At 37.7% G+C, this 25,660-nt stretch overlaps 1 protein-coding gene across 7 annotated transcripts in view; it reads right to left on the bottom strand.

Moving 5' to 3' along the window:
* Positions 1–25,660, bottom strand: part of DPY19L1 (dpy-19 like C-mannosyltransferase 1) — a 103,561-nt gene that overhangs the window by 67,349 nt on the left and 10,552 nt on the right. For 5 of the 7 annotated variants that reach the window (XM_027075247.2, XM_053218234.1, XM_053218235.1 and 2 more), the window contains exons 2-6: positions 10,194–10,218; positions 9,461–9,548; positions 5,552–5,689; positions 2,341–2,461; positions 1,425–1,518 (exon numbers count right to left, since the gene is read on the bottom strand). In XM_027075247.2, the coding sequence (XP_026931048.1) occupies positions 1,425–1,518; positions 2,341–2,461; positions 5,552–5,689; positions 9,461–9,548; positions 10,194–10,218 (466 nt within the window). Of the gene's footprint in view, positions 1–1,424; positions 1,519–2,340; positions 2,462–5,551; positions 5,690–9,460; positions 9,549–10,193; positions 10,219–20,807; positions 22,576–25,660 lie in introns of those variants that run through there. The other 2 variants (XM_053218239.1, XM_053218238.1) reach the window with 2 other exon arrangements.

Genomic DNA, 25,660 nt, shown 5'->3' with positions numbered 1-25,660 from the left:
TATGTGGACTAGACAAATGAACATGTGTCTCCTATGTAGGGAGAAAACTGCTGTCTGGGGACAGTGGGGGCTGAAGACTGAGAAATCTCAGGTCAGGGCCTAAGCCACCGAAAACCTCTCAGTCAAAACCACAAAATGGAGTCTCTGCAGCGGATGTCATACCCTTGGCCTTCAAAACGATGCATTATAAGGAAATGATACTGCATGCTTATTAAATATTTAGAAATTCTTCTTTCAATTAAAAAGGTAGCATAACTATAGGTTGGCAATTTAGCAACAATGCCATATTGTTGTTCCATATTTTAACTTCTTTTCCTCAAAATCAAATATCCCAAACGCAATAAAGCTACCCATCCATTAGACAGCTAGGCAGTACTTAGCAAAATGATGGACCCCCTCCCAAAGCAGAGACCTTAGGCTCATCATAATACAAGGCACACTGGCCATGCTCTCCTTCAGGTGGGCTTCCTCTTGACCAATTAATATATACTTCTGGTTAAGATATCTGTGTGGCTTGTTTCAAAAACAAAATTTTCCACATCATCTTTTAATCACGCATTTTCATTTCAGTCTCCTCCAGTGACATGATTAAAAAAACTTTGTTATAGCTAAATCAGAAATATTAGCATCAAAGTATCTTAAATCTATATGCAAATATACTTTAAATTGATCTTCTAATAACTTCCTCATCTGACAAATATTTATCAAGTTACTGTTATCTGCTCAAACACTGAGCTAGGAATGAAAGAGATCTTTGAGGCACTATACTGAAAATACCAGTACTTCCAAGGCAAAGATAATGGTATAACAGCAGATTCAAACTCATTAACCCAAATTGAAAGTCATATACCTATGCTCATACTTCTGTACTACAAGGAATCTATAAGCAATATAAAAAAATTCTAAACATATTCTCAAGGTAAAATTGTTCAAACAAGTACACAATGTAACAAACTGTCAAAAAAAAGAAGAAAAATAAAGATGCTTACAAAATTTGTCAATCTTTTACTTTAAGGACTATTATTCAACTGTGAAGTATATCAGGTCAGATATTAAATATCTGTATAAAATATATTTCTATTTTAACATCAGCAAAATAGAATTGTTAACACCATTTGATAATAAGTGGTCCTTTCCTTATATTTTATGTAAACAATATATTATTTATGCTTAAAAGCCTATAAATATTTAAAATTAATCAAATATCCCCACCCTTCTCTATTTAAGCCTCTAAAATTATTTTAAGTTTGGCTGGCTATGCCAATGGTGAAATCATTCAAATAGGAAAGAATTTTGTATCTACAAGTAGATCTATTAGAAATATTATAAAACTGAACCAAAGTTAATCTTTATCTCACCATTTTTATTGTTCTAGTATATAGTGTTATAATACATACCAAAATATTCTCGATGAATAGTCTTACCTTAAATATGTGCCATATATGAAGAATAATGCCATCATTAGTCCATTTAAAATAAAAATTACAGCCACATAAAAGCAAGCAGGATCTCCCAATCCTTTAAAAATAAAAAATAAAAAAAAAACATATGTTCTAACTATAAATTACTCTGTGTGTCTGGCAATTTATATTAAAATGTGCTTATTTTGAAAATGGCACAGATATCTTCAATGGTTGCCTTGGTTCCCATAGGAACACATGACACTACTGCAGAACAGAGATGAGAACAGGGCAGTAGCTGTGATGGTTTTATTTTTTATTTTTATTTTTTAAAGTTATTTATTTACTTATTTATTTGTTTATTTATTGAGAGACAGACAGACAGACAGAGAGAGACAGAGACAGAGAGAGACAGAGAATCTCAAGCAGGCTCCAAGCCCAGCGTACAGCCCAAGGCGGGGCTTGATCACAGGACCCTGAGATCATGATGTAAGCTGAAGTCAGGAGTCAGACACCTCCCTGAGCTACCCAGGCGCTCCAACTGCTGTGGTTTTAAAACAGGGCTACAAATTCAGATACTCCTCCTTTCGAGGTATTGGGGAAGGGGAGGGTCTATGCTCATGCTTTTGAGTCTGGCTGGGCTTGTGACTGCTTTAACAGACAATGGCAGAGGCCATACTATGTGACTTCTAAGACTAGAAGAGGCCAAGCAGTATCCAACTTGGAGTCCATGAAAAGCCTGATTACCCTGAGGTACTATCCGGCTCAAAAGCCAAAGATGCATGGAAAAGGCATATGTAGGTGTTCCAACCGACAGCCCCAAATGAGCCCAGCCTCGCAGGGCAGAATGTAAGTAAAGCAGTCTCCAATTAATTCCAGTGTTCCCAAGCCATTGAATCTAGCAGAAGCCTCTGACACAATATCACAGAAAGAACCTTGCCTTCACAGCTTTCAATAGGACTGAGTCCTTCTCCTCTGGTAACCGTCCAACATATCTTGGTTTGAAGACCAATCAAGTCCATTGTTTTGGTATAAATCCGGTACCAGCTGGCTAAGATTACCTATTTTTAAGAAAATAGAGGCATTTTTTTAGATTTTTAGAGAAAAGATATTATCATCAACAGTTTCATTACTAGAATATTTTTGAGATATTTTGATAATTATTAAACCTTCCTTTCCTACACTTACCCACTTGGTTCCCTTTAAATTTAGTCAAGTAAACTTTACAATCCCCTACATAGATTCTTCATTAGCCAGGCTTCAACTGTTCACCCATACATAAGAATAAAATATAACATGAAACACGCAAGATTTATATTTTTCAAACGCTATAAGATTCTACTAAGGAACATAAAAGAAGAGATGAACAAATAGAAAGATAGTTTGTCCTCTGGAATGGATCTAATTTCTCAAGATGTGACTTCTCCCTCAAATTAACTCATAAACATAAAACAATGCTAAGCAAAATCCCAAGTGTCTATCTAGAAGTGCTATGTGGCAATATAACAAGGAGAATAACCGAAGGGAATATTCTATCTAACAGATACTAAAACTTGCTACTTAAAAAAATTAAAACAGTGTGATGCGGGAAGAAGAGCCAGACAGATCAAAGTAATCATGGCAGAGGCCTCGAGGAGTGTTACCATATCCTCCTCCAGGGCTGAGACACTCATTTCTTCAGGGGCTGGGAGGGTTGGTGGCTGACAGCTCCCACCAGAGTCCCACTCTGGGAACTACCCTCAACTGGAGGACAGTAAATTCATTATAGGTTACACCTTGACCCAAAGGTGACCCAAAGGCAACCCACGGGTAACTGGGCATTCAATACCAGACTAGTCAATAGGGAGGGATGTAAAGGCCAAGGACAACTCCCAGCAGGGCCATCTCAGTTCCAGAGCTCTGGGTGGGATTGCCTGCAGCCTCTGTTGCGACTGCATCAGAGCCCAACTCCTCCAGCCTCAGCCAACTTCCTTCATCCCCTTTAGGTGTTGCCCCCAAGGGCACTCCTCTAGATACTTCCTATATGCAAATCTCCATCTGAAAGCCTGCTTTCCAGGACCTCAACCTAACCCAATACAGAATACAAAGCCCCAAAACAGATGCAAGCATATACGTAGAATAATTCTGTGTATAATAAAGAAAGCTACTTCAAATCAGTAGGGAGAAAGAAGATGGACCACTCATCAAAGTGTTAGGTTACACATGAGACCATTTTGAAAAAATATAAGGTTAGATTCCTATTCCAATACTGTGCAATAAAATAAATTCCAGAAATATTCAAAACATAAATGCCAAAAAAATAATTAAAATAAAGAATGAAGACTTTTTTACAAATATGAAAAATCATAAATTTAAAAGATTAATAGGTATGCTACTTCTATACAGAAAAAATACATACATATCATACACAAAATTAAAGGCAAACAAAAACCGGAGGAAAAGGTTTACCCAAATAGCCTGGTATTAACATCCAGAATATAATAAATGCACCCCTACAAAACTGCAATAGGAATATAGACAAAGGACATAAACCATTACTTTTATAAGTAAAAATGCATTTTTAATGTATAGCACCAAACAAAATACATATATACACACATATATAGCAATGAGAAAAATATATCATGTGATTTCAATTTTTTTGTCTACCAAATTGGCAGGGATTCAAGGAAACAAACATTTTCAAAAACACTGCCAGTGGTAATTTTGATTAGTATAACCTATCTAGAAAACACTTTAGCAACACATACCGAAGTCATTAAAGTATATATTTTGTTGAACCAAATAGTTCCACATCAACAAATTTATACTTTAAAAAACGTAAGGACATGTATAGAAATTTAGCTTCAAGAATGCTCATGCCAGTATTAGACTATTTAAAAAATTGAAAACAGCCAAAATTTTCATAAAAGATGGACTAAATAAACAATGGGAGATTGGATATACAGCCACCAAAAATGATGTTGCAGACGAAAAGATGACACAGGAAGATTGTTACAAATATCCTAAAAGACAAAAAGGACTTATAAAAGAATATTTGCTATGTGATCCCATTTCTGTAAAAATAAATGTATACACAGTTATAGAAAGTACTCATAAGCAGTACATTAGTAAAACAACACAGGGGTGCCTGGGTGCCTCAGCAGGTTAAGCTTCCAACTCTTGATTTCTGCTCAGGTCATGTTCTCACAATTCATGAGTTCAAGTCCTGCATTGGGATTTGTGCTAACAGTGTGGAGCCTGCTTGGGGTTGTCTCTCTCTCTCCCTCTCTCTCTCTTTCTCTCTCTGCCCCTCCCATTCACTCTCTCTCTCTCTCAAAATAAATAAACTTAAAAAAACAAAAACAAAACCAAAACACTGGAACTTGGTGGTTTTTTGTCTCTACCTCCTCTATCTCTATCTCCTCATTAATCAATCAGCTAACTCACTGATCTGGATGGAGTTTGGGACTCCTCTCTCGTGGAATGGGAATAACGGAGAGCCCTGCTAAGTCCTGGTACAGAGCCCAAGCTTGAGATCCCCAGAGGCCAAGGCCCCCACCGCCCTAGCTGGAGAACATGCTGTCTAGCAGCTCAGGCAAGCTAAGAGGGGGGAGTCAGAGGGGCAGTGTGTTAACAGAGGAACCTCATATCAAGTCAAGGAGGATGTCACTGAGTCACATCTCAATTTAGCCCTGGAAAATGCTTAGGGATGTGTCAAATGAAGGCAGGGACAGTAAAAGAGAGGCCAAAAAAGTTACTGATATCATTGAGATCACCTCCTGGGTGGATCCATCTTTCCCCTCCCCGCAAAAAGGGCATTCATTCAATTAAGTGAAGAATCCCAGACAGGGAAGAAACATTATTTGGCAAATGACATGTAATGGCACTCCCTTGCTATCATCTCTGTAAACACACCGAATCTAGATAGTTTTCAAATTTTCTAAACCATGAAATCATGACAGTTCCCATGAAACTGGCTAAAGCCCACCAAAATTAATAATTTTTTTCATAGTTCTTTCCAAAAGAAGATATATAATTTCTTTTAAAGTAGAAGATGAAATAGAATATATTGAACTATACCTTACATTTAGAATCAGCATTTAATGCAAGTAACACTTTAAAAAGTAAAAAAAAAAAAAAAAAAAATCACAATTGAAAAAGTAACTTACCTCAGGGTAAAGATTGAACCTTTTTAATGTATTAATAACAAGGGGGTATTCAGTCAGCTTATCATTCATAATCATCCATACTCCATTCAAAAATGAGGGTGCTTCCACAATAGTCTTAAAGTAGGAATAATACAGTCCCTGAAACAAACATATGTTATAGTTATAATAAAAAGCACATAATTACTATGCCTCTTATCAGCTTAAAAAAAATACACTGTTTTTGAAAAATAAAGCAATCAGGCAAATAATAGCTTTTAGTTTCTGATCACTAATACAATCTTAGGTTACAAAAAAGAACTACATATGTTAGTATAACCTTGCCTTAATTAAAATAATTGAACTCAAAAAAAATAAATTAAATAATTGAACACAAAATTTACTCAAAAATAGTTTTAGCATTTAAAAAGTAATATAACTCAGACAGCATACATAATCTAAGAAACCCCAGGTCCCATACTAATTTAATTGTTAGAAAAGGCTACCTTATGAACAGGGTGAGTGAGTGGTTTACTACAGAACATTAATTACCATGATCCAAGAAATCTTCCCTCAGCAAAAATGTTTCCCCCTTCCTGCTTATCTGATTCCCCAAAATTCTGCTATCAGTCATCTTTCCTCCAGATTTGCATGTAAGAATGAAAATATATTAGGAAGGCTACATATTGATGTATTACATATCAATTATTACATTCAGATGCCAACCAGTTTTCCAGGCTGTTTTCTTTCCTTCCAGCTCAGAATACGGTAAGAACCCCATAGGACTGGGATCATGTGGGTCGGGGAGGACAGCAGTGGTACTCCCATTATGAGCGAATAGGACATATTGAGGTTGGAATAATACAAAGAACAAAAAATAAGCAAGTACTAGTACTTGCTCCCCTTGTGAGGGAGTATAAGTGGCAGTACGGGGCAAGACAGGAAACATACTGCATCTTCTATACAATTTTGCCCACAGCTGCCCTGGCGGCCAGGACACATCAGCTGTCAAATTCCATACTGGATTTAAAGCTCATAAATATGAAAGCAATTTGCATACCTGGATATTTATTGAAAACAACAACAAAAAAATGGTTCTTCCTACTATGGTATTTAGCTTTCATATCACTTTTTAAAAATATCTCCTACTGTAATGAGCTGAATAATATCCCCCAAAATTTCATACGCACTGGCACCTGTGAATGTGAACCTATCTGGAATAGGTTCCTTGAAGACATAATCAAATTAAAACGAGGACATCTAATAAGTGATATCCTTACAATGAGAGGGAAATTTAAACACAGAGACACAGGGGAGAATGTCTCATGATGACAGAGGCAGAGCCTGGAGTGATGGCAATTCCAAAGCCGGCCAAGGAATGCCAAGGATTGCCGGAAACCATGAGAAGCTAGGAAGAGGCAAGGAAGGACTGTCCCACAGAGCCTTCTGACAGAACGTGGCCTTGCCCACACTTTGATTTCACACTTCTAGCCTCCAAAACTCTGAAAGAATAAATCTCTGCTTTTAAGCCACCTGGTTTATTGTACCCTTGTTATGTTAGCCGTAGAAACCTACTACAACCTATCGTGTTTTATAGGTTTGTTTTGGAATCATGTAAATATCTTACTGAATTACAAAACAAAAATTTTTTAAACCCTAAACATCAAAATAAAGGAATTAACTATCAAGTTGGAAGAGTTCAAATAACTGTAAGATACAGTAATTCTACTGTACATCCCTAATGGAATATATCCTGAAGTCAAAAAGAAATGCAAGAAAATCTTAAAATGTTTTCAATAATCATATGTTTAATAATACCTTTGGTACTTTTGTTCCTCAAAAACAAGTAACTTGAAACCAAGATTCCTAAGCTAACAATAAAGATATAAATTTAATACAAAGTAAGTAAAAAAACTCATCCTAAATTTGCATTTTAAAATATGAATATAAGACCATAATTTCTCTTTAAAAAATTGTTTCTTAGTTCTGTTTACTAAAAAGGCTTAGACACAATGGCCAATCTAGTATCAAATACATCTGAACCCAGAACAACACAGGTTTGAACTACGCAGTTCCACTCAGATTTTTTTGGATAAATACAGTATATTTTCTCTTCCTTATGATTTTCTTAATAACATTTTCTTTTTTCTAGCTTACTATATGGGAAGAATATAGTTTATAATACATGTAATTGGGGCGCCTGGGTGGCGCAGTCGGTTAAGCGTCCGACTTCAGCCAGGTCACGATCTCGCGGTCCGTGAGTTCGAGCCCCGCATCAGGCTCTGGGCTGATGGCTCAGGGCCTGGAGCCTGTTTCCGATTCTGTGTCTCCCTCTCTCTCTGCCCCTCCCCCGTTCATGCTCTGTCTCTCTCTGTCCCAAAAATAAATAAAAAACGTTGAAAAAAAATTAAAAAAAAAATAATACATGTAACATACAAAATATGTGTTAATCAACTGTTCATGCTATTAGTAAGGCTTCCGGTAAACAGTAAGCTATTAATCATTAAATTTGGAAGGAGTCAAAAGTTATACGTGGATGTTTGACTGCACGGGGGTCAGGACCTCTAACCCCCTTGTTGTTCAAAGGTCAACTGTAATAGCAATAAACACCTCTAGCACCAAAACTGTGGTCTCTAACTACCACTTGCTACTGAGAGAAATTGGGGCTCCTTGGAAAACTGGATGACTCCAGGTCTGGAAAGGATACACCTAATAGTACCAGAAAGTATGAAAGCTATGGAAGATTAGCAAGGTCACATCAAAGGGACACAAAGTCAATGCAAGGACTCTCATTAGTTAAAGACAGTTTTACAAGTTTATAAAACATGTTAAAATTCATCAGTTCATAATGATTTATTCCAAAAGATGGAACTCCATCAGCTACCAGAAGAAAATGCTAGGAAACCAACTAATTTTTCTAGAAAGTAGTAAATAAAAAGAAAAACTCAAGCATTTATTTGTCTTACATGTACAAAGCGTACACCAGAGAATATATAATTAAATAATAAATAAATAAATATTATGGGAAAATTCTTCTTTATAGAAGAATTACAGTTAACAAATGCAGGAAAAAAATAATTAGAATAGATCATCAACATTTGCTAATCTTAATGAATTAACTGATCTAGGCTGATGGCTAGGCTATAATGGAAGGATCAACATGACAATATCTAAACCCACTGATCAATCTTGGCATCACAGAAAGTGAGACAACCAGATATGGTGTGCCTCTTTGTATGATACAGCAAATGTACACCCGCTTATGAAATATTCCTACCGAAACAAACAAACAAAAAAAACAGACAAAAAGAACACCACTGAATCTTCAGTTATCAGGTCTCTCTCAATTATTCAGGAAACTTGGGGCAGTGGAACATAATAAATGACATGAATTACTGTGGGTAATTCTGTTAGATAAATAACCTGGATTCTTCAACAAATAAAGAGCAGAACAACAAAAATCAGAAGTGGAATTTATAGATTAAAAGACAAGAGATACATCAACTAAGCGCAATGTGTAGACATTGTCTGAATCCTAATTCAAGCCTACCAACACACCAACTGTAAAAAGGAAAAAAAAAAAAAAAGCCAGTAGGTCACTTAAACACTGACTGACATTTGATAGTATTAAGCAATTGCTGTTTATCGTTTTCAAGTGCGCCAGAAGTATTGTGGGTAACAAAAAATTCCTCTTTTGAGATACATACGAAAGTATTTACAGACGAAATGATACGATGTCTGAGCCTTCCTTTAAAAAGAGATGGCTGTGCGGAGGTGAGGGAATGAAAGAAAGATGGCTGTGTCTCCAGGTGTTGAAGCCACAGGATGGGGCATGGGAGGTGTCTGCTCTTTCTACTTTGGAACATCTTTGAAAATTTCCCTGATAAAAAGCTTCAAGTTTTTAGATTCCTAAAATACCACATGAAAACTAACCATTTCAGTGCGAAAAGCCATCTCCCTTTCCAACGTTGAGAGGTGAGAAAAGTGGCGATCATTTTCAAAGAGGTGTGTTATATGGCTCCTGCAAAAACAAAAGAGTTAACAGAGCAGCAGTGTTGAACTTAATGCTAAGTATTATTTTGAAAAGAAACCAAGAGCAAACATAAAAGAATCTAGAAATTTGCACATAATTTTGTAATGAAAGTCAAAGATAACGGTGTCCACATTTGTTTTTCCACTCTGTATGTCTTAACATTTCTATTAAAATTTCTATTAGAAAACACATTCAAATTAGATTTTAAAATTAGAATGAACCAGAATAACAATATTTTAAACTACGTACAATAAAACTATAAATGAACTATAAATGTCATTGGGTTCCCATTTCAGAAATATCTGATTAATGAAATTCATATTTCACTCTATCCAGAAGATTAAAAGAATTAATCTTCCTCTCAACATGAACACTATATTAACGTTAAGTGAAATAGAGCCTCAAATATAACCTCTTCAATAATGGATCTCTTTTTTTTATTAAAAAATTACATTATTCTGACCTTGATTTATCAATTAAACTACTTTTTCAAGTTATTGTGTTGCCTGTAGTAATTAATATATATATATTCATCCTTATCATACTGAAATTTTTTTCTTTATATATATGGGAAATAGTTTTGGTAAGTTGTAATGATCTGCATAAAAATACATGAGAAGAAAACAATCTTACCAGTGCAACACTGCTGCAAAGGCAGCTGGAAGAAAAAAGAAATTTAAATTACTATGTTAGCATAAAGAAACGTGTTCACCTTACAGAAAAGCATTGCAAAAATAAGCATGGTAAAATTTGGGATATAAAATGTTGGATTCTTAGCGATTGGGGAAAGAAGAGAGACTCTTTGGAAGAAACCCCAGGGCTATGCTTAAAATCCAACAGCCTGATTACAAAAGAATTAGGCATGTATCTATAAATTTCATTCATTCACTCACTCAACAAAATGTGGGCCCTTTATTTGCCAAAAACTATCCAAGGAACCCTCACATGGAAACTTCCACAAACAGAACTGCCAGAGGAATAGAAACAACAGTAAGAAATAACTCAAGAATAAAGACATATGGTGACCTCAGGGCGCCGCACTGAGGATGAATAAAATAAGAAACTATCGCTTATTGTATATTGCTGCAATATCTGGATTTTTATGATAAATTTTACTATTTTTAAACAAATTTATCATGAAATATAGTAAAGAAGGAAGGAAGAGGGAGGGCTGTTGACACAAAACAAGCAAACATTTTAGAATCTCTAAAATAAGAAAGTTTTACGGGAGCCCAAGTTAGGACAGATGCCCAAGAAACATGCTCTTCACAGAGAAGTGCTTCAGAGAGTAAACAGTTTTTACAAGGTTATATACTTTTTTACATCTTGTAAAAGCTCAAAAGATTACAGATTAGCATACAGGCAGCAAACATAAGTTTAATGTCAAGGAATGCAAGTAAGAGCAATGATCGATATCTTAAGGACAAGATGGTTTTCCTTAGGCTACTCATTTACAAAGCAGGTGTATAATGTAGGAGTGGTGGGCCATAAATCAGGTGTTTGTTTTAAACCAAATTTATGTACAGTCATGCTGACTTAGAAAGAAATCTAAAATAACTTCCCTTATATCTCAGGCCTTTTAGAGGTTTTTTGTTTTTGTTTTTTCTCTCATCAGGGCAGAAGGAAGAAAGAAAAGGTAAGGGAGAGAAAATAAGCTAATAATAAAATCAGTCTCATAGGAGAATCAATAGTTGCTTTCTGTCCAAGTACAAAAAACATATTAAGATGAATCCAAACGATACCAATTTTCTTATGCCACAAGATTCACCCTATTGCAGGCTTCTTATTAAATAACTACTAAGGAACTGAACTATAAAATACTCTTAGAAATGAAAACCAAACAGTCTAGATCTTATTGCCTTTTTCTTAAACAAGTATTTACATTTTTAAATATTAAAAAATGCATGTTACCTAGGAGATAGTAATGGTTATAAAAGACAGATCACTCCTTCTGGGTCACTAAAACTGCAAATATTTAACTAGGTTTGTCATTTGACATTTGTTATATATATTACTTGGATCTTCCAAAATTTTGATTTTTTCTTGTTGACAAATCTACCATCCATTTCTTTTTTGGTTTCTGCCTTCAAAGACTTCACCTCACCATACATAACACGATTTGGGCTTTATTTTCTCAATAATCTAACTATCATGTTCTGAATAAATCGTTCTCTCACTGAATGTAAATGCCATCTTTAATGTATGGAACACCTTACACCCTTCTACTTTGGGAATCCCTTTGAGATTGTAATTGGAGTTTCATTTATAAATTAATTTGGAAAGAAGCTACACGGTGATGACATGAATCCATATGTATATACCCATAAACATAGTACATACCTTCAATTATTCAACTTGCTTTTCAATTGCCCTTGACAAAAATCCTATCGGTAGAATTAATATAGTAGTTACATAGTTAATTCATATTTCTCAAGTCTCCTTTGTGAGCTTAACATTTTTCTGCTAATATCCATGAAATCTTTTTTATTACACTTTACTGAATATTGTTAATGTACTTATTTTTGAAGTGTAATTATTTTGCCATGTATTTATTTTTGACTCGTACTAAATTATTAATTTTATTACCGTTTTTTTGGTTTATATTCAATTCTCTATTTTGAACAATATTATTTAAAAATAATAATTTTGCGGGGCACCTGGGTGGCTCAGTCCATTAAGCGTCTGACTTCCATTTGGATCATGATCTCATGGTTCGTGGATTTGAGCCCCACTTCCCACTTCCAGCTCTGTGCTGACAGCTCAGAGCCTGGAGTCTGCTTCAGATTCAGTGTCTCCCTTTCTCTCTGCCCCTCCCCACTTGTGCTCTCTCTTAAAAATAAATGAACATTAAAAAAATTTTTTTAAATAATTTTGCTCATATTTTATAATTTTGCTGTTAGTATCTTCTTCCCACTTGACAATAATAATAGACTTCTAGAACAATACTAAGTAATTCTGGTAAAAGAGGGCATCCTGCCTTCTACTGACTTCACTGGCAGTGCATTTCACATCTGCTTCTAAATTAGCCTCTAACCTTCAGGACTCTGGAGTGATAAATAGGATTTCTCAAGGCAATCACCTCTTTACTTCCTCAGAATACCACAATTCTTCAGGAGAAGAACGGAAGGAAGGAAGGTACCAAGTGGCCTTTGGTGCCTTCCTCTAATTCAATCCCTGAAGCACTAAACTGTTCTTGGAATTTGGGGCATTTGAATGGAGCTCTTTCATAGCCCCCAGGGTCGATTCACAATATGCTCAGTGTTTTCAATTCCTTTGCTCCTTTCAATTTAGTAGTAATAATAATAAAGCAGCTGACATTTTCATTCTTATTACATGCCAGGTACTTTTGAAGTGCTTTACCTAAACCAACCCAGTAGATCCCCACAACTATCCCATGGGGTAGACACCAGTATTTCCCCACTATATAGTGAGAAACTGAGGCTCAGAGAACTGAAGGAACTTGACCAAGGAAACAAAGCAAGTAAACAGAGAAAGGGAAGTTGAAGACAAGAACTTTAACGTGAAAGCCATACACTGCCTGGCCTCTTGAGGAGGACTGCGGGGGCAAGGGTAAGACAAAAGCCGGGGCTTCCTTACCTTAAATTATCTTGCTCCCTTCTTTCTTTTTTTTTTTTTCCTTAAGATAAAAGGGGTGGAAAGTTGCAATTTATCTATTGATATATGCAGGATACTTTACAGAAACTACTAATTTTTACATAAAAATTTAGAGTTATGATTTAATTTATTCAAAATTGAAATAAGCTATGTGTGTGTATACATATATTTATATATATACATTTTTTTTTCATTTGAAAATGAAAGCCTCAGTAAGGCAGATACTGCCTTGTGAGCATATAATTTAAGCAGAAAGACATAAAATGACAAAAACTTCTGAAGGCACCCCTAAAGAGCTTTTCTTGCATTCTTGCCTACAGAAAAGATTATAAATGATTTTTCTCTAAATTTAGTCCAGTGATCATCAACCCTGTCTATATAGTCTTTTGGGAGTGTCACAAAATTGATAATCCCTTTTTTTCCATTTTAATACACATGCTATTTTTTTTTTTTGTCATTCTAAGGTACTGTGGTGAATTTAGCATGTTTTTTTTCTTTTAATCGGAACATTGAAAAACACCCGAACTTTCAAAAATCCAAGCCGATTCCATAAGAAGAAAAGTGTTCAAGGAAAGGTTTGCTTTGTAATCTAATTCAAAAGATTGCAATCCTATGGCTGAGAATTCTGAAAGGCTCTTGTGTTTTGCTGGAAGCACTTAAATTACCAACACTCTGAAGCTAAATTGGACACTCCTTCCACTTTCTGATTAAAGAAATTCTGTACCAGATTATATGTCACATTATATCAATTTTCAGTTTCATGGGATTTGAGAGGCCTAGCCACTGAAAATTGTTCTTCTCCTGTTATTAGAATCTTGTTTAAACAAACTAGAATGTAACTCCCTGAGGGCAGAAACGATGTTTTACTGAGGTTTATACCACAGTACTTACAGGAAGCTGACCACATACTGGAGCACACAGCTCAAATGAAATGTTTGCTGAATTAATGGGTACAACTTGATATAATTAAAGGGGAAACGAAATCATCTAAATCATGTCCACATAATAAGGTTGAATGTACTCTGATTGATGGATACACACACATACACTTGTATGTAAGTAATAGATTTTTTTTTCCAAAAATTGAGTCCCCACTTACTTAGTGCAAATTTGACACCCCCACCAACCTCCCTCTACCAACCAGTCAGGTGCCTAAGCTTTTAGTTCCCCTCTCAACTGCAGCACAGCAGCAGGCAGCAGGGGAGGACGAGTACCCCCAGGTGAGCAGGCGAGGTCCCAGAAGTCCACCCCAGCTCAGTTCCCTTTGACCCCTCTCCTTCTAGCCACAGCTCCCCAAGGTGGCCTTTGTTCTTTTCCTCTGGATTGCTCCACACCAGCAAGTCCAGTGTCTTGGGAAAACGGGGAGGGGACATCCCCTGTCCCCATCCCAATGCCTGGCCCACAGTGGTCAGCAGCAGCAGGGAGGGCAGGAGGAAAGGAAAAAGAAATGGGAGAAGGGGCTCTTCCATAGGTTCAGCTCAATCCTCCCTCAATGGCTCCTAAACCCTAATCCCTCTCTGCCCGGCACCCAGCCCCTGCTGGCCCTCACCTCCTCCTCTCCCAGCCTCTTCCCTTCCCCCAAGTTGCCTCACCCCAGCAGATGACTCAGAAGTCCAGAACCCCTTTATGAATACACCCACCAACCCCCATCTGGATTGCTGCGAAGTAGAGCCCTGTGATCTGCATCTTTAAGATACTCAGCTGAGTCTTTTGCACTCTAATGCACAGTCCTTTCCTTTCCTTTTCCACCTCCTCAAGGTGTGAGAGCAAGAACCATGAAGCCAAGGTGGGCTGCCTCTGCCTTTGCTCTCCTGTGCTAACCTGCAGGAGGCTCTCCTGCAGCCAACAGATATTTCTGATCCTGAATATATTATCCCATCCATGTTACATTGTCCCTTACATGTGTACTACGTAACTAGCATTTGACTTAAAACTCAGAGCTACCTTCACAAACTGTCTCATTTGATTCTCACACAGCAGTGGGAGTATTTATTCCTATTTTACAAATGAAAAACTAGGCCTTCCAGAGGTCATTTCCCCCAAAGGCACATAGCTGATAAACGGCAAGAATCACCTGGAGCCAGGGGTTCTAATTCCAAACCTCCCTTTCTTCCCACTGGGAAGGAACTGCCTCCTCTCCCATTTGTGGGCATTTGCTGACCTCATCTTGTAACAATATTTATATGGAAAAATGTATTCTAAGACCATAATGACTTGCAAAATTTAATACAATTTATTCCTAAATTGAGGTTAATCCATACTTAAAGCATTCTAAAGAGTTTTAGCCTCCCTAACCCTCAAGTGACAAATGACATAAAAAAAGGTTAAGGATGCTCCCCTTAAATCTATTGGACAAGGTTTCCAAATCAACCTTGACAAGTTCTATACTCAATCCTTACTAATCATTTCTTATTGTTCTCAAGGGTCTGTTCAGAGTTTAAGTTTCTTTCCAGAAGGTAAAGCCACCAGTAAATAGTCTGTCTCCTTGTTCCACATCAACAATCCATCCTGGAGAATGAAGTCAATTTCGAAATGTACAGGTTTAAGCATCTCATCCCCTTGTCTGAAAAGTCTCATAACTCCCGAAGCCTCAAACCATGGAGCCCACACTCCGGTCTGTTTTCACTTGATTCCCACCACATGCCTTTCATGCGCGCTGCACTGGGCAACAGTCCCCTAAAATACCAAGTGTTTCATGATGCTATGCTTTTGCTTCTGTCTGTAAACTCCCACTTTATCCTTCAAATCACAGGAATTCAAATGTGGCATTTTGTGAAGCTGATCCTGCCATCCTAGCTAAAATACCTTTATTACAGCACCTAAATAGCTAGTCATGCACACGCCAGTTTCCTCTGCTAGAATGGAAAGGCCTTGAAGCTGAGCTTGTGTTTAATTCCTCTTAATATCTACATGTCCTAGCATGACGCCTGGCACCTCACTGGGTTGAACTGTTAAATGACAATCACCATGTAAGAGAAATTAAAGAATGCACCCCATTAAATAAAAACCTAAATACCTAAAGACAATATCTAAGCATTCCAAACTGTTCAAAGGGTTCCCATTACATGAAGGCCTATATAATACAATAAAATTAATATATTGGAAGAAATCATATTTTCAGTCTATAGTACCTATAATGAAACAGAGGCCAGTTTCTGTGTAATCAAGTAACAAGTGAAAAGACATTTTGTAGGATCCAGTTTAAGAAAGAGAAAACAGTTGTTATACCATAAGCTCAGCTCCTGCCTTCTTTCTAGCACCTAGATTTTTGAGAATTATAAGTGCTTTAAAGTCAACAAGTATCTAAATGCCTACTAGATGCACAACACATTTTCCTAGAAACCAACAACACTAAAGAAATATTATCTAACATCAGGGGCACCTGGGTGGCTCAGTGGGTTAAGCATCTGACTTCAGCTCAGGTCATGATCTTAGTCTGTGAGCTCGAGCCCCCATGTCAGGCTCTGTGCTGACAGCTCAGAGCCTGGAGCCTGCTTCAGATTCTATGTCTCCCTCTCTCTCTGCCCCTCTCCCTGCTCACACTCTGTCTCTCTCTCAAAATAAAATAAAGACATAAAAAATTTTTTTTAAAGAAACATTATCCAACATCAAAAATAAAACATTTGAGAGATATGATTTAGGTACACACGCAATATAATGAGAGAACTCATTAGGCACTCAACAAAGGGCACAAAGTCTACAAACTGTAAAAAAAAATCTGAGAAGGCAGATCAGTAATGACTTTCTCAGGGCAAGGTCTATCAAAGGGGGGTGGGAGGGAGGGACAGGGCTCAGGACTTGAGTACAACTTAGGTAGGGATTTCTGGTGGACAGCCAGAAAAGAAGACAGCTACAGTAAAGCTGTAGGTTCACTGGGCTCGAACATGAAAAAGAAGTTCCATCACTGATACATAGTACAGAACACAAATTATAATGGCAATAACAAGACAATATTCACTGAGGGCCCACTCACTATATGTATAGTGTGTCAGGCTCTCAGAGCTCCACTGAACACCAGGAAAGGAGTTTGACAGCCAATGGGGCCTGGAGTGTTAAGGATGGCAGCACCAGAGTCCCGGGGGTCAGTAACCTCCAGGTTTTGAAGAGAGCACTCACCCACCCCACGCCACACAAATATTATCATTTCCTACGTGTGCCATGACATGAAAAAGGTTGGAAAGCGCTGAGCCACTAAAGAAAAGAAAGTTTCAGAGAATCTATCTTAATACAATAATATAAAGTCACAGTGGTCTAAACCCTGGGATTGCATTAGAATCATCCCTGGCACTAAATAAAACTGGAGATACTTGAGTATTAATCCAGAACCCCTAAATCTGAAACTCTAGGGATTTTTTTTTTTTTTAATTCACAAGGGATTCTGATGTACAGTCAAGGCTAATTATCACTGGCACAAAAATGACTGGAACAGAGTGTAGGTAGTTGTCCACAAAATGTAACCTGAGAAATGGTTCTCTGTATTCCAAGTGCCCTCCAGCAGTAATTGTATCACGTGAGAGCTCCCTAGAAATGCAGACTCTCAGGTCCCATCCCGGAATCCCGGGCTCCAAATCTACATTTTAACAAGATCCCTCAGATGACTTGTAAACACTTTTAAGGACAATGTGTCAACACTGACAGCACAGTGGAGTCACCTGGGAGGTTTGAATGTGCTAGGTTTGGCACTGGGGGTGATTCTAATACGCAACTAGGATTGAAAACATTAACCTAGGAGGGGCATGTTAAGATTACATTCTCAAAGACCCTAATTCAATCTCTCTCACTTGGGGGGCTTGGAAATCTACACTTTTAGCAATTTTTATTAGGAAAAGGCAAATATTAATTCAAATGATACTCTGATAGAAAGTCAAAACTGTCAAAATCCTGATAGCAGAAAACAATGATTAAGAAAGGGAAAGAACTAAAATTGAAAATAAAATCCTTTTTTTTAACCTCTCTTGGCAAGAATGTCACTCCTAAAAAGAAAGAGTCCCTGGATTTTATATGACTTATAAGTTATTTAGTCTAAGTCTCATTTTTCCCAGATGTTAATAAGTGGTTTTTACTTGGTTATCTCTATTCCTCACACTTAGTGACCTCATATAGCCACAACAATTACCACTAATACATCGGACTTCACATTCTCCAAGTTGCTTCCCTGGTTATTTTCTGGTTTTGTTTTCATCTTCCTGCTCCCCAAACTAAAAGTCTTTGTAGGTTTGGTCCTTTTATTGTTTTCTTCTTTGAATGGAGAAAAAAAGGAATGCACTCAATGTATTAATAGAGATACTCAGTCTTAAGAACCAGGACCCCTTTAATATTCAGGCATGATTTGAAGACACTACTAGTAAGATCTAGAATTCAGTGATCTATGTGATGATGGCTTTATTTGAATCTCCTACATATATTTGGCATTGAGCAAAACAGTACATTACAACAGGAAAAAATTAGGAGGCTCTCAATTACAATGACAATGTCTAACATCTGTTTATCAGTTGCAGATTACAAAACACTTTCACACATTAAGGGAAAAGAACCAGGAGTCCTTATGAGTCAAATATGGCTCTTATCTTCCCATGAGGTGCAAGGTCACATGACTGGGATGCACCAAGGCCTGGAGGAAAATCCTGGATTTTGGGACTCTGGCCACTGATGTCCTTGTGACTGGAAGCTCAGGCATGAAAATGTTTAATAAGCACATTTAACCAAAAGAATGCATTCAAATGTGGGAGGAGATGCTTTAGAAATAATACAAAAATCAAGGACAAAGGCTTATTTTAAGGTGAATATATGAAAACAGAGCACAGAAAATATATATCACCATCCTCAAAGAGAATATAATTAGGCTATTCTAAACAGAGAAATATACAAAATAAATGTTCACGTCTTTAAATATTTACATATATACATATATTAAAGTAGGGAATACTTAATAGAACAATTACCCAGCATATGGGCTTTTAAAGCAATCAATTCTAACTTCCTTTAAAAGTCTTATTCTCAGATAATATGAATACAAATATTTCTAACTCAGTTACCTACATTAACCATTTTCATAAAGTAACTTTCTCCTTATTGAAAAAAGGCATTTCAGTGTTTTAGGTAGCTAAATAAATACAGACCCAAAATAATACGCTAGCCCATTTAATGTTTCTGAGCAATCATGGAAAAACTGTTAAAACTTTAGTAAACCTAATGTGAAAAGTGTAGATGCTGCATCTCTTCATTAGAGGGGGAAAGAAAACCCACACGTGCACAATATAAACCCAGACCCATCACACGAAGCAAAAGATTTTAGCAAGTTTATTAATCAAGAAGCCATTCCAATCTTTAGATTATAGATTCCATCCCCCAAACTGCAAACTGCCCTTGGATATCACAAAGTGTACTTTATTCTTTAAATGGTTAAGAAAACCACGATACCACTGATTACTATTTTACTGTTTTTATACTAATGCCAAACACCCAACCAACACAATAAAAAATAATCCACAATTTAATCATCTTCAAAAACAGTTAAGCACAAACAAAATGGAAACTAACAAGTTGACCATAAGGATAGAAGAGAGTGACTCCCCCAAATAAGCAGAAGCCAGCAAAGGAGTGTTCTTGCCAAAAGAGTTATCAGGTCATTTTCCCATTAATGTATCTTTGACAGCTGCCTTAAACTATAGATCTGAAACCTACAATTTGACAGATGTGCTTAACAAACCAAGAGACCTTAACTTCAATCTCAAACTTCCCCCTGTGAACTCACTAATGATGTCAGGCCATTCACCTGGCCTACTTTACTTTCTTCGCATGTAAAATTCCAGTAACCAACCTTTCACTCTGGATTTCTTATGATATTTCCATGGAGATCAAAGAGGACAAAAGAATGAGAAATGAGGTCTTATTAAAAAAAAAAACCCTTTAAATGTGGTGGAAAACAGTAGCACTGTGCCAGTTATATAAGTACTTTATGATGATTATTAAAATGTGGAGAGGGGTGCCTGGGTGGTTCAGTCAGGTAAGCATCTGACTTTGACTCAGGTCATGATCTCACTGTTCATGAGTTTGAGCTCCACATCAGGCTCTGTGCCGGCAGGTCAGAGCCTGAAGCCTGCTTAGGATTCTCTCTCTCTCTCTCTCTCTCTCTCTCTCTCTCTCCCTCCCCCACTTGTACTGTCTCTCCCTCTCAAAAATAAATAAAACATTAAAAATTTTTTTTTTAATGTGGAGAAAAGATTCTGAGATTTGACAATAACAGCACTGAAAAGCTGCATTACAAAAAACTAGTGATTACTGTTAGGAACTAATAGACAAATTCAACGCAGAGCAATAGCATTTTGGGCAAATTTGAGTTGAGTTGTATAAAAATAATGACTAAAGCCTCACTCTTCTGAATTACAACAATCTCAAGTTAAAAAATTGTCTAAGTAATTGGCCAAGTAATTTATAAACTTTGTTTAAGATATAGTTGGCACTACTGTAAACTAGAAGATAAAATCACCCCATCCTTAGTACAATGAATCACACTGAACTCCTGTGATTTTGGTGACTAGGTTATTATGTTAACATTTGCTACAAGAAGTTAAAATTACAAAATGCTGTCCAAGCGTTGATCATGTGTAGTGACAGTAGTGAAAAACATACCTGACAATCAGTTACTCTGGAAAGGAAGTCAAACATGAAGGAATATGCCAGACAAACGTGAAGATATGCATGTGAGCTGTTAATTTAAATGTATTCAGGGAGGAAAAAGGACAATGCTGAGAAAATAAAAAGTAGTATGAAAACAAAAAAGAGAAAAGTTACAACAATTGTAGATTTATGTACTCTACAAATCAATACTTCCACTTTTAAATTTATTCCTATTCAATGATTCTTGAATTGTGAAAGATCATCCATGAAGAATTGATCTTTCCTATGAAACTGCCTTTTACAGAATTAAACAGCAGCATAAAGGTCCTGACCTAGAAATAGATGTAATTTTTACTAACTCTGAGGACAAATACTCATTAGAATGGTAACTAAAGAAAACTAGCAGACTCCTTCCTGGAAGAGTAATGTTCCGATGGTTTGGGTAAAGTACAATCCGATGGCAAAAGATAAACTAACGACACAAGAATTTAGAACTAAACATACAAAGTACGCAGCCTAAAGCTGGCCTGCTTAGAAACATGCACACAGGCTTATAGGTCTCTATGATAATGTAAGTATCTCATTAACATAAATTTTAAGACACATTAATACAGCCTAACAGGCTAAGCATATAAAACTTATAAAAATGGCCACAGTTCAAATTTATCAACATGCAAATATGCATATGTGTATAATAAAATTGTATCTGCTTTCAGTAATGATGCCATACTATGGGCCAAGAATCAATCACATATTGGTAATGTCTCTTTATACTTACACAATCTAAACTCATCACATTTGTTAACTTGAGCACACACAAATATAACATACTCAGAACCCCTCCAATTGTGTATTTTAATTAAAAAAATGTGATTATGTGATTATGACTGTTGTTTAGAGTTAACCAGAGTCTATTTCAGAAAGAAAAAACTGGTTTTAAACATTGAAGAAACCCTTTAAATCCCAAATTCCCATCTTATTCACTGGCTTTCTAAGGAAATGTACTGGCCCAACATCTATGTATTAACACATCCTTAGAGCTGATGCTCGGTTGTGGCTAAGCGTTTGCTTGACAGCCATCCCACCAAGATGGCCAGTGGTCCCTGTGCCTCACAGCTCCTCAGCTTTTCTCATCCTTTATGCCACCCTAATATGCTCTCTTTCCACTTCCTGTCCCCGTACCTCCACGCATGATCCCTCTCTGCTTTATTTCCCCTGAAGGAAGAAACAAGAAAGCTAACACTTAATTGAGCATTAAATGTTGCCATTTCTCTGAACAGAGTCCTGGGGCTTCATTTCTTCTTTCGCTATACTCACCCTGGAGAAGATGAAATACAGCAGAGCAGTTAAGAGCTCGAACTCTGAAGCCACATTGCCTGGATTCAAATCCTGAGCCTTCCACATTCTAGAGATGGTCCTGGGCAAGTTATTTAAAAGCTGTGTGCCTCAGATCCCCTGTCTGATAAAACAGGTATGGCAATCACAGTGTCATGGTCAGGCCTGAGTTAGCAGTGAATTGAGTCTAAGATAAATGAGTTTATCTAAAGCACTTAGAACTATGTCTGGCACAGAGTAAACCCCATTTCAGTAAAAGGTGTTATTATTAATTCCCATTAATTTGGGAATTAACACCCATTTGCTGGTGATGTCCTATTTTGTTTCCATTCTGACATCTTCTCTTATGTCCCACTGCCTGCTTGACATTTCTACTTGGACATCTCACAAATATTGCAACGGAAACACGTCCAGGATAGAATTCCAATCTTTTCCCTCAAACCCAGCCCCTCACCATGCCCCTAGTCTTCACGATCTCAGTGAATGCACCCTATATACCCAGTTACAGCAGCCAAAACTGAGAAATTATTCCTAGCCCTTCCCTTTTCCTCAATCCAAGCCCAATTCACCAGCAAACCCTCCCATTTCTCTCTCCAAAGCAGATCTCAAATCTATCCCCTTCATCATGACCAACAACTCTCTTGCCGGAGTCCTGCCAGAGCCTCCCCACTGGCTGCTCCCAGCTCTGCCCTTGTGCTCCACAGCCCATTTTCCCAAGTGTAGATTTCCCAAAATAAAATTTAAGTCACGTTACTCTCCTGTTTAATACTCCTCAGTGGCTTCCCATCATGCTAGGAATAAAACCCCAACTCCTTAAGGAGCTCTGGTTTGTGGCCTTCTCATGTTGAACAGGCTAAGCTCTGGTCTACCTCAGCACATGTCGTGTGCCATATCCACAATGCCCCTTCTTCTCCGGACAGTATGCATCTTCTCACCCGCAGGTCTTGCCTCTAAGGCCAACTCCCCCAAAATTTTTCTGATCCTGAAGTGGGTCTCTCCTGTTTTTTCTATCTTAGCCCTTTTTCTTTCCTCCACTGGACTTACTACAATGTACTATTATTCTTATTTGTTCCCGGCCCTTTTAGAATGGAGTTCCTTGGAGACAGGGGCTACATACAGCTTGTCTTGTCCTCCCTCTTATCCCCCAAAGCTAGCATCAGCTGTAGTAGGCATTTAGTAATTGGTAAATGTGAATAGAGCTGCTGTTACAGATATTATTTATTCTTTACCATAACCGTGTGGGGCATTTATCCTCATTTTATTTATTTTTTGTTTTAAAGTGTATTCATTTTGAAAAAGCATGAGTTGGGGAGGGGCAGAGAGAGAGAGAATCCCACTGACGGTGTGGAGCCCAACACAGGGCTGGAACCCATGAACTGTGAGATCATGACCTGAGCCGAAGTTGGATACTTAACTGACAAAGCCACCCAGGCACCTCATATAATCCCCATTTTAAAGATGAAGCAAGCAAGAGTCAGAGATATTTGGGGATCTATAACTTTTAAGTGTAGAAACAAGACTCAAATGCAGGTCAGTATTGAGATGCCTGTGCTATTTCAAACACACCACACTGCCTCCTACCCAGTCCTATGGCTAACACCTAGCCTCAATCTTCTGCCTTCACCCACTTTCTTACCCCTTCTGCCCCTAAAAAGCCATATTTCTTTCCTATTATATGGGCTTTCACACTCCCATAAATTGTGGAGAATAAAAGCATTTTTGCTTCCCAAAGGACATTTGCCAATATATGGAGACATTTTGGTTGTCACAACGGGGGACGTGCTACTGACATCGAATAGGTAGAGGCCAGGGATGCTGCTGAACATCCCACCATGCACAGGACAGCAGCCCCTCCCCACCCCCCAGCAAAGAATTATCCAACCCAACATGTCATCACTTTGTGTTTGAGAGGCCTTGCCAACACAGAACCAGCTTTCAGCAAGGGTGCGGTTGCCACTGATCCTAGGAACCAGGCAGGTATGTTAACGAACCAAGCAGGACAGATGAAAGGGGGAAAAAAGTAGTTTTCAGTATCTTTCTCTTCCATATTCAGGTTACAAATTTATTATGTTTTGTAAATGGCATCTTACCTTGCAGTCTTTCACCACAGGCATGCTCAATTTGCATGTTTAACATGTATATTCTTCACTTCCACAAAGGATAGCACCCCTTCCATTTCTCCTTGAAACACACAGCCCTCTCCAACTATGCTTTTTTCTTCCCTCTTCTGATAATAGACATGGGTACAAGAAACACATCACTCTTCTCTCAACTCTAATTAAAATAACAGCCATATCAGTTGATGAATGGCAACTCACAGCCCCAGTTTTGAGAAAACAATAGACTAGGAGAAACGTGGGCAAATTGGACTGTGTGTCCCCGCCTAAAAGAGGGGAGGTGAGAACCACTTAGTACTAGGGGATTGCTGCCATGTAGGAATTACAGCCCCGTGATGCTAGACAAGCTGCTTCTACGGAGAGACAGGACATCGGACTTAAAAATTACTGACATTTCCCTCCACCTCACCCCATCCCCAGATTTTGATTTAATTGGTCAGATGTGTGGCTTGGCTATTAGGATTTCTTGAAGCTTCCAGATGACTCTAGTCCAGTATTGCTAAGATTGAGAGCCACCAGTCTAGTCCAGGCTTCCCATTTTTACATGTGCTTACAAACTGAGGCTCGGAGAAGCTAAGTGCTTTGCTCAGGTACCCAACTAGTTTGAAATAGGTAAAAAAAATCAGAAAACAGTTCTTCTAAGGCAATGTTTTCACTGTAGGTTTTTCTAGTGTTATACACTAGACCATAAAACTCAACAGTTTATAAATGGCATTGTTTTAAAAGGGACAGAATAGAAAATCAGAGTATGCAGTACATTACAGAAGTAAGATTGTTAACATGACACTTGTTTTAAAGCATATGCACATATTTGCTGGTCAGACTTCATTTGCCTATCTAAATCCATTCTCTTCCCTTCTCTGCCTAGTTCCCAGCCCTACAGAATGATTCAGTTGGGTCCCTTGCCCGAGGGGTTCCAGTTGGTCAGCCAGTGAGAGGCATGAGTGGGGAAAGTAGAAGGTTGGAGAAGAGTATGGGGTCACTCCTCTTGGGGGGAGATCCTGCTCCCACATCACAGCTCTCCTTGGGTTCAGCTCCTGATGAAGCTCCCCTTCCCCCATTAGGCCCAGACATGGTAGCACTTTCTCACTGCTGACAGCCTGGGTGTTTCGATGCCCTCTGTGGGTTCCACAAAACTGTTCACTTTTGAAAACGGTCCGTTTATTAAATCTGTTTCCTGCCAGGACACTGACAAACCTAAACAGAATAACAGACAGAAATGTGCATAAATGTACTGGGTTGCACTTTCAGAAGTGTGAGCAGGTTTAATGTAAATTGTATTGCCTACTGTGGGTTATGGTCAAAAAAGATGGAGAAACACCATCATGGTTCTTCTTACTATACCACTGTTGCCCCTGGCTGATATAGGGAGCTACTGGACTGATACTTCTAAAAACACACATTTGAAAAATA

The sequence above is a fragment of the Acinonyx jubatus genome, chromosome A2 (assembly GCF_027475565.1).
Source record: "Acinonyx jubatus isolate Ajub_Pintada_27869175 chromosome A2, VMU_Ajub_asm_v1.0, whole genome shotgun sequence".
Classification (NCBI taxonomy): Eukaryota; Metazoa; Chordata; class Mammalia; order Carnivora; family Felidae; genus Acinonyx; species Acinonyx jubatus.
Note: the sequence above shows the minus strand (reverse complement) of the source record. Positions and strands in the feature narration are given on the sequence as shown.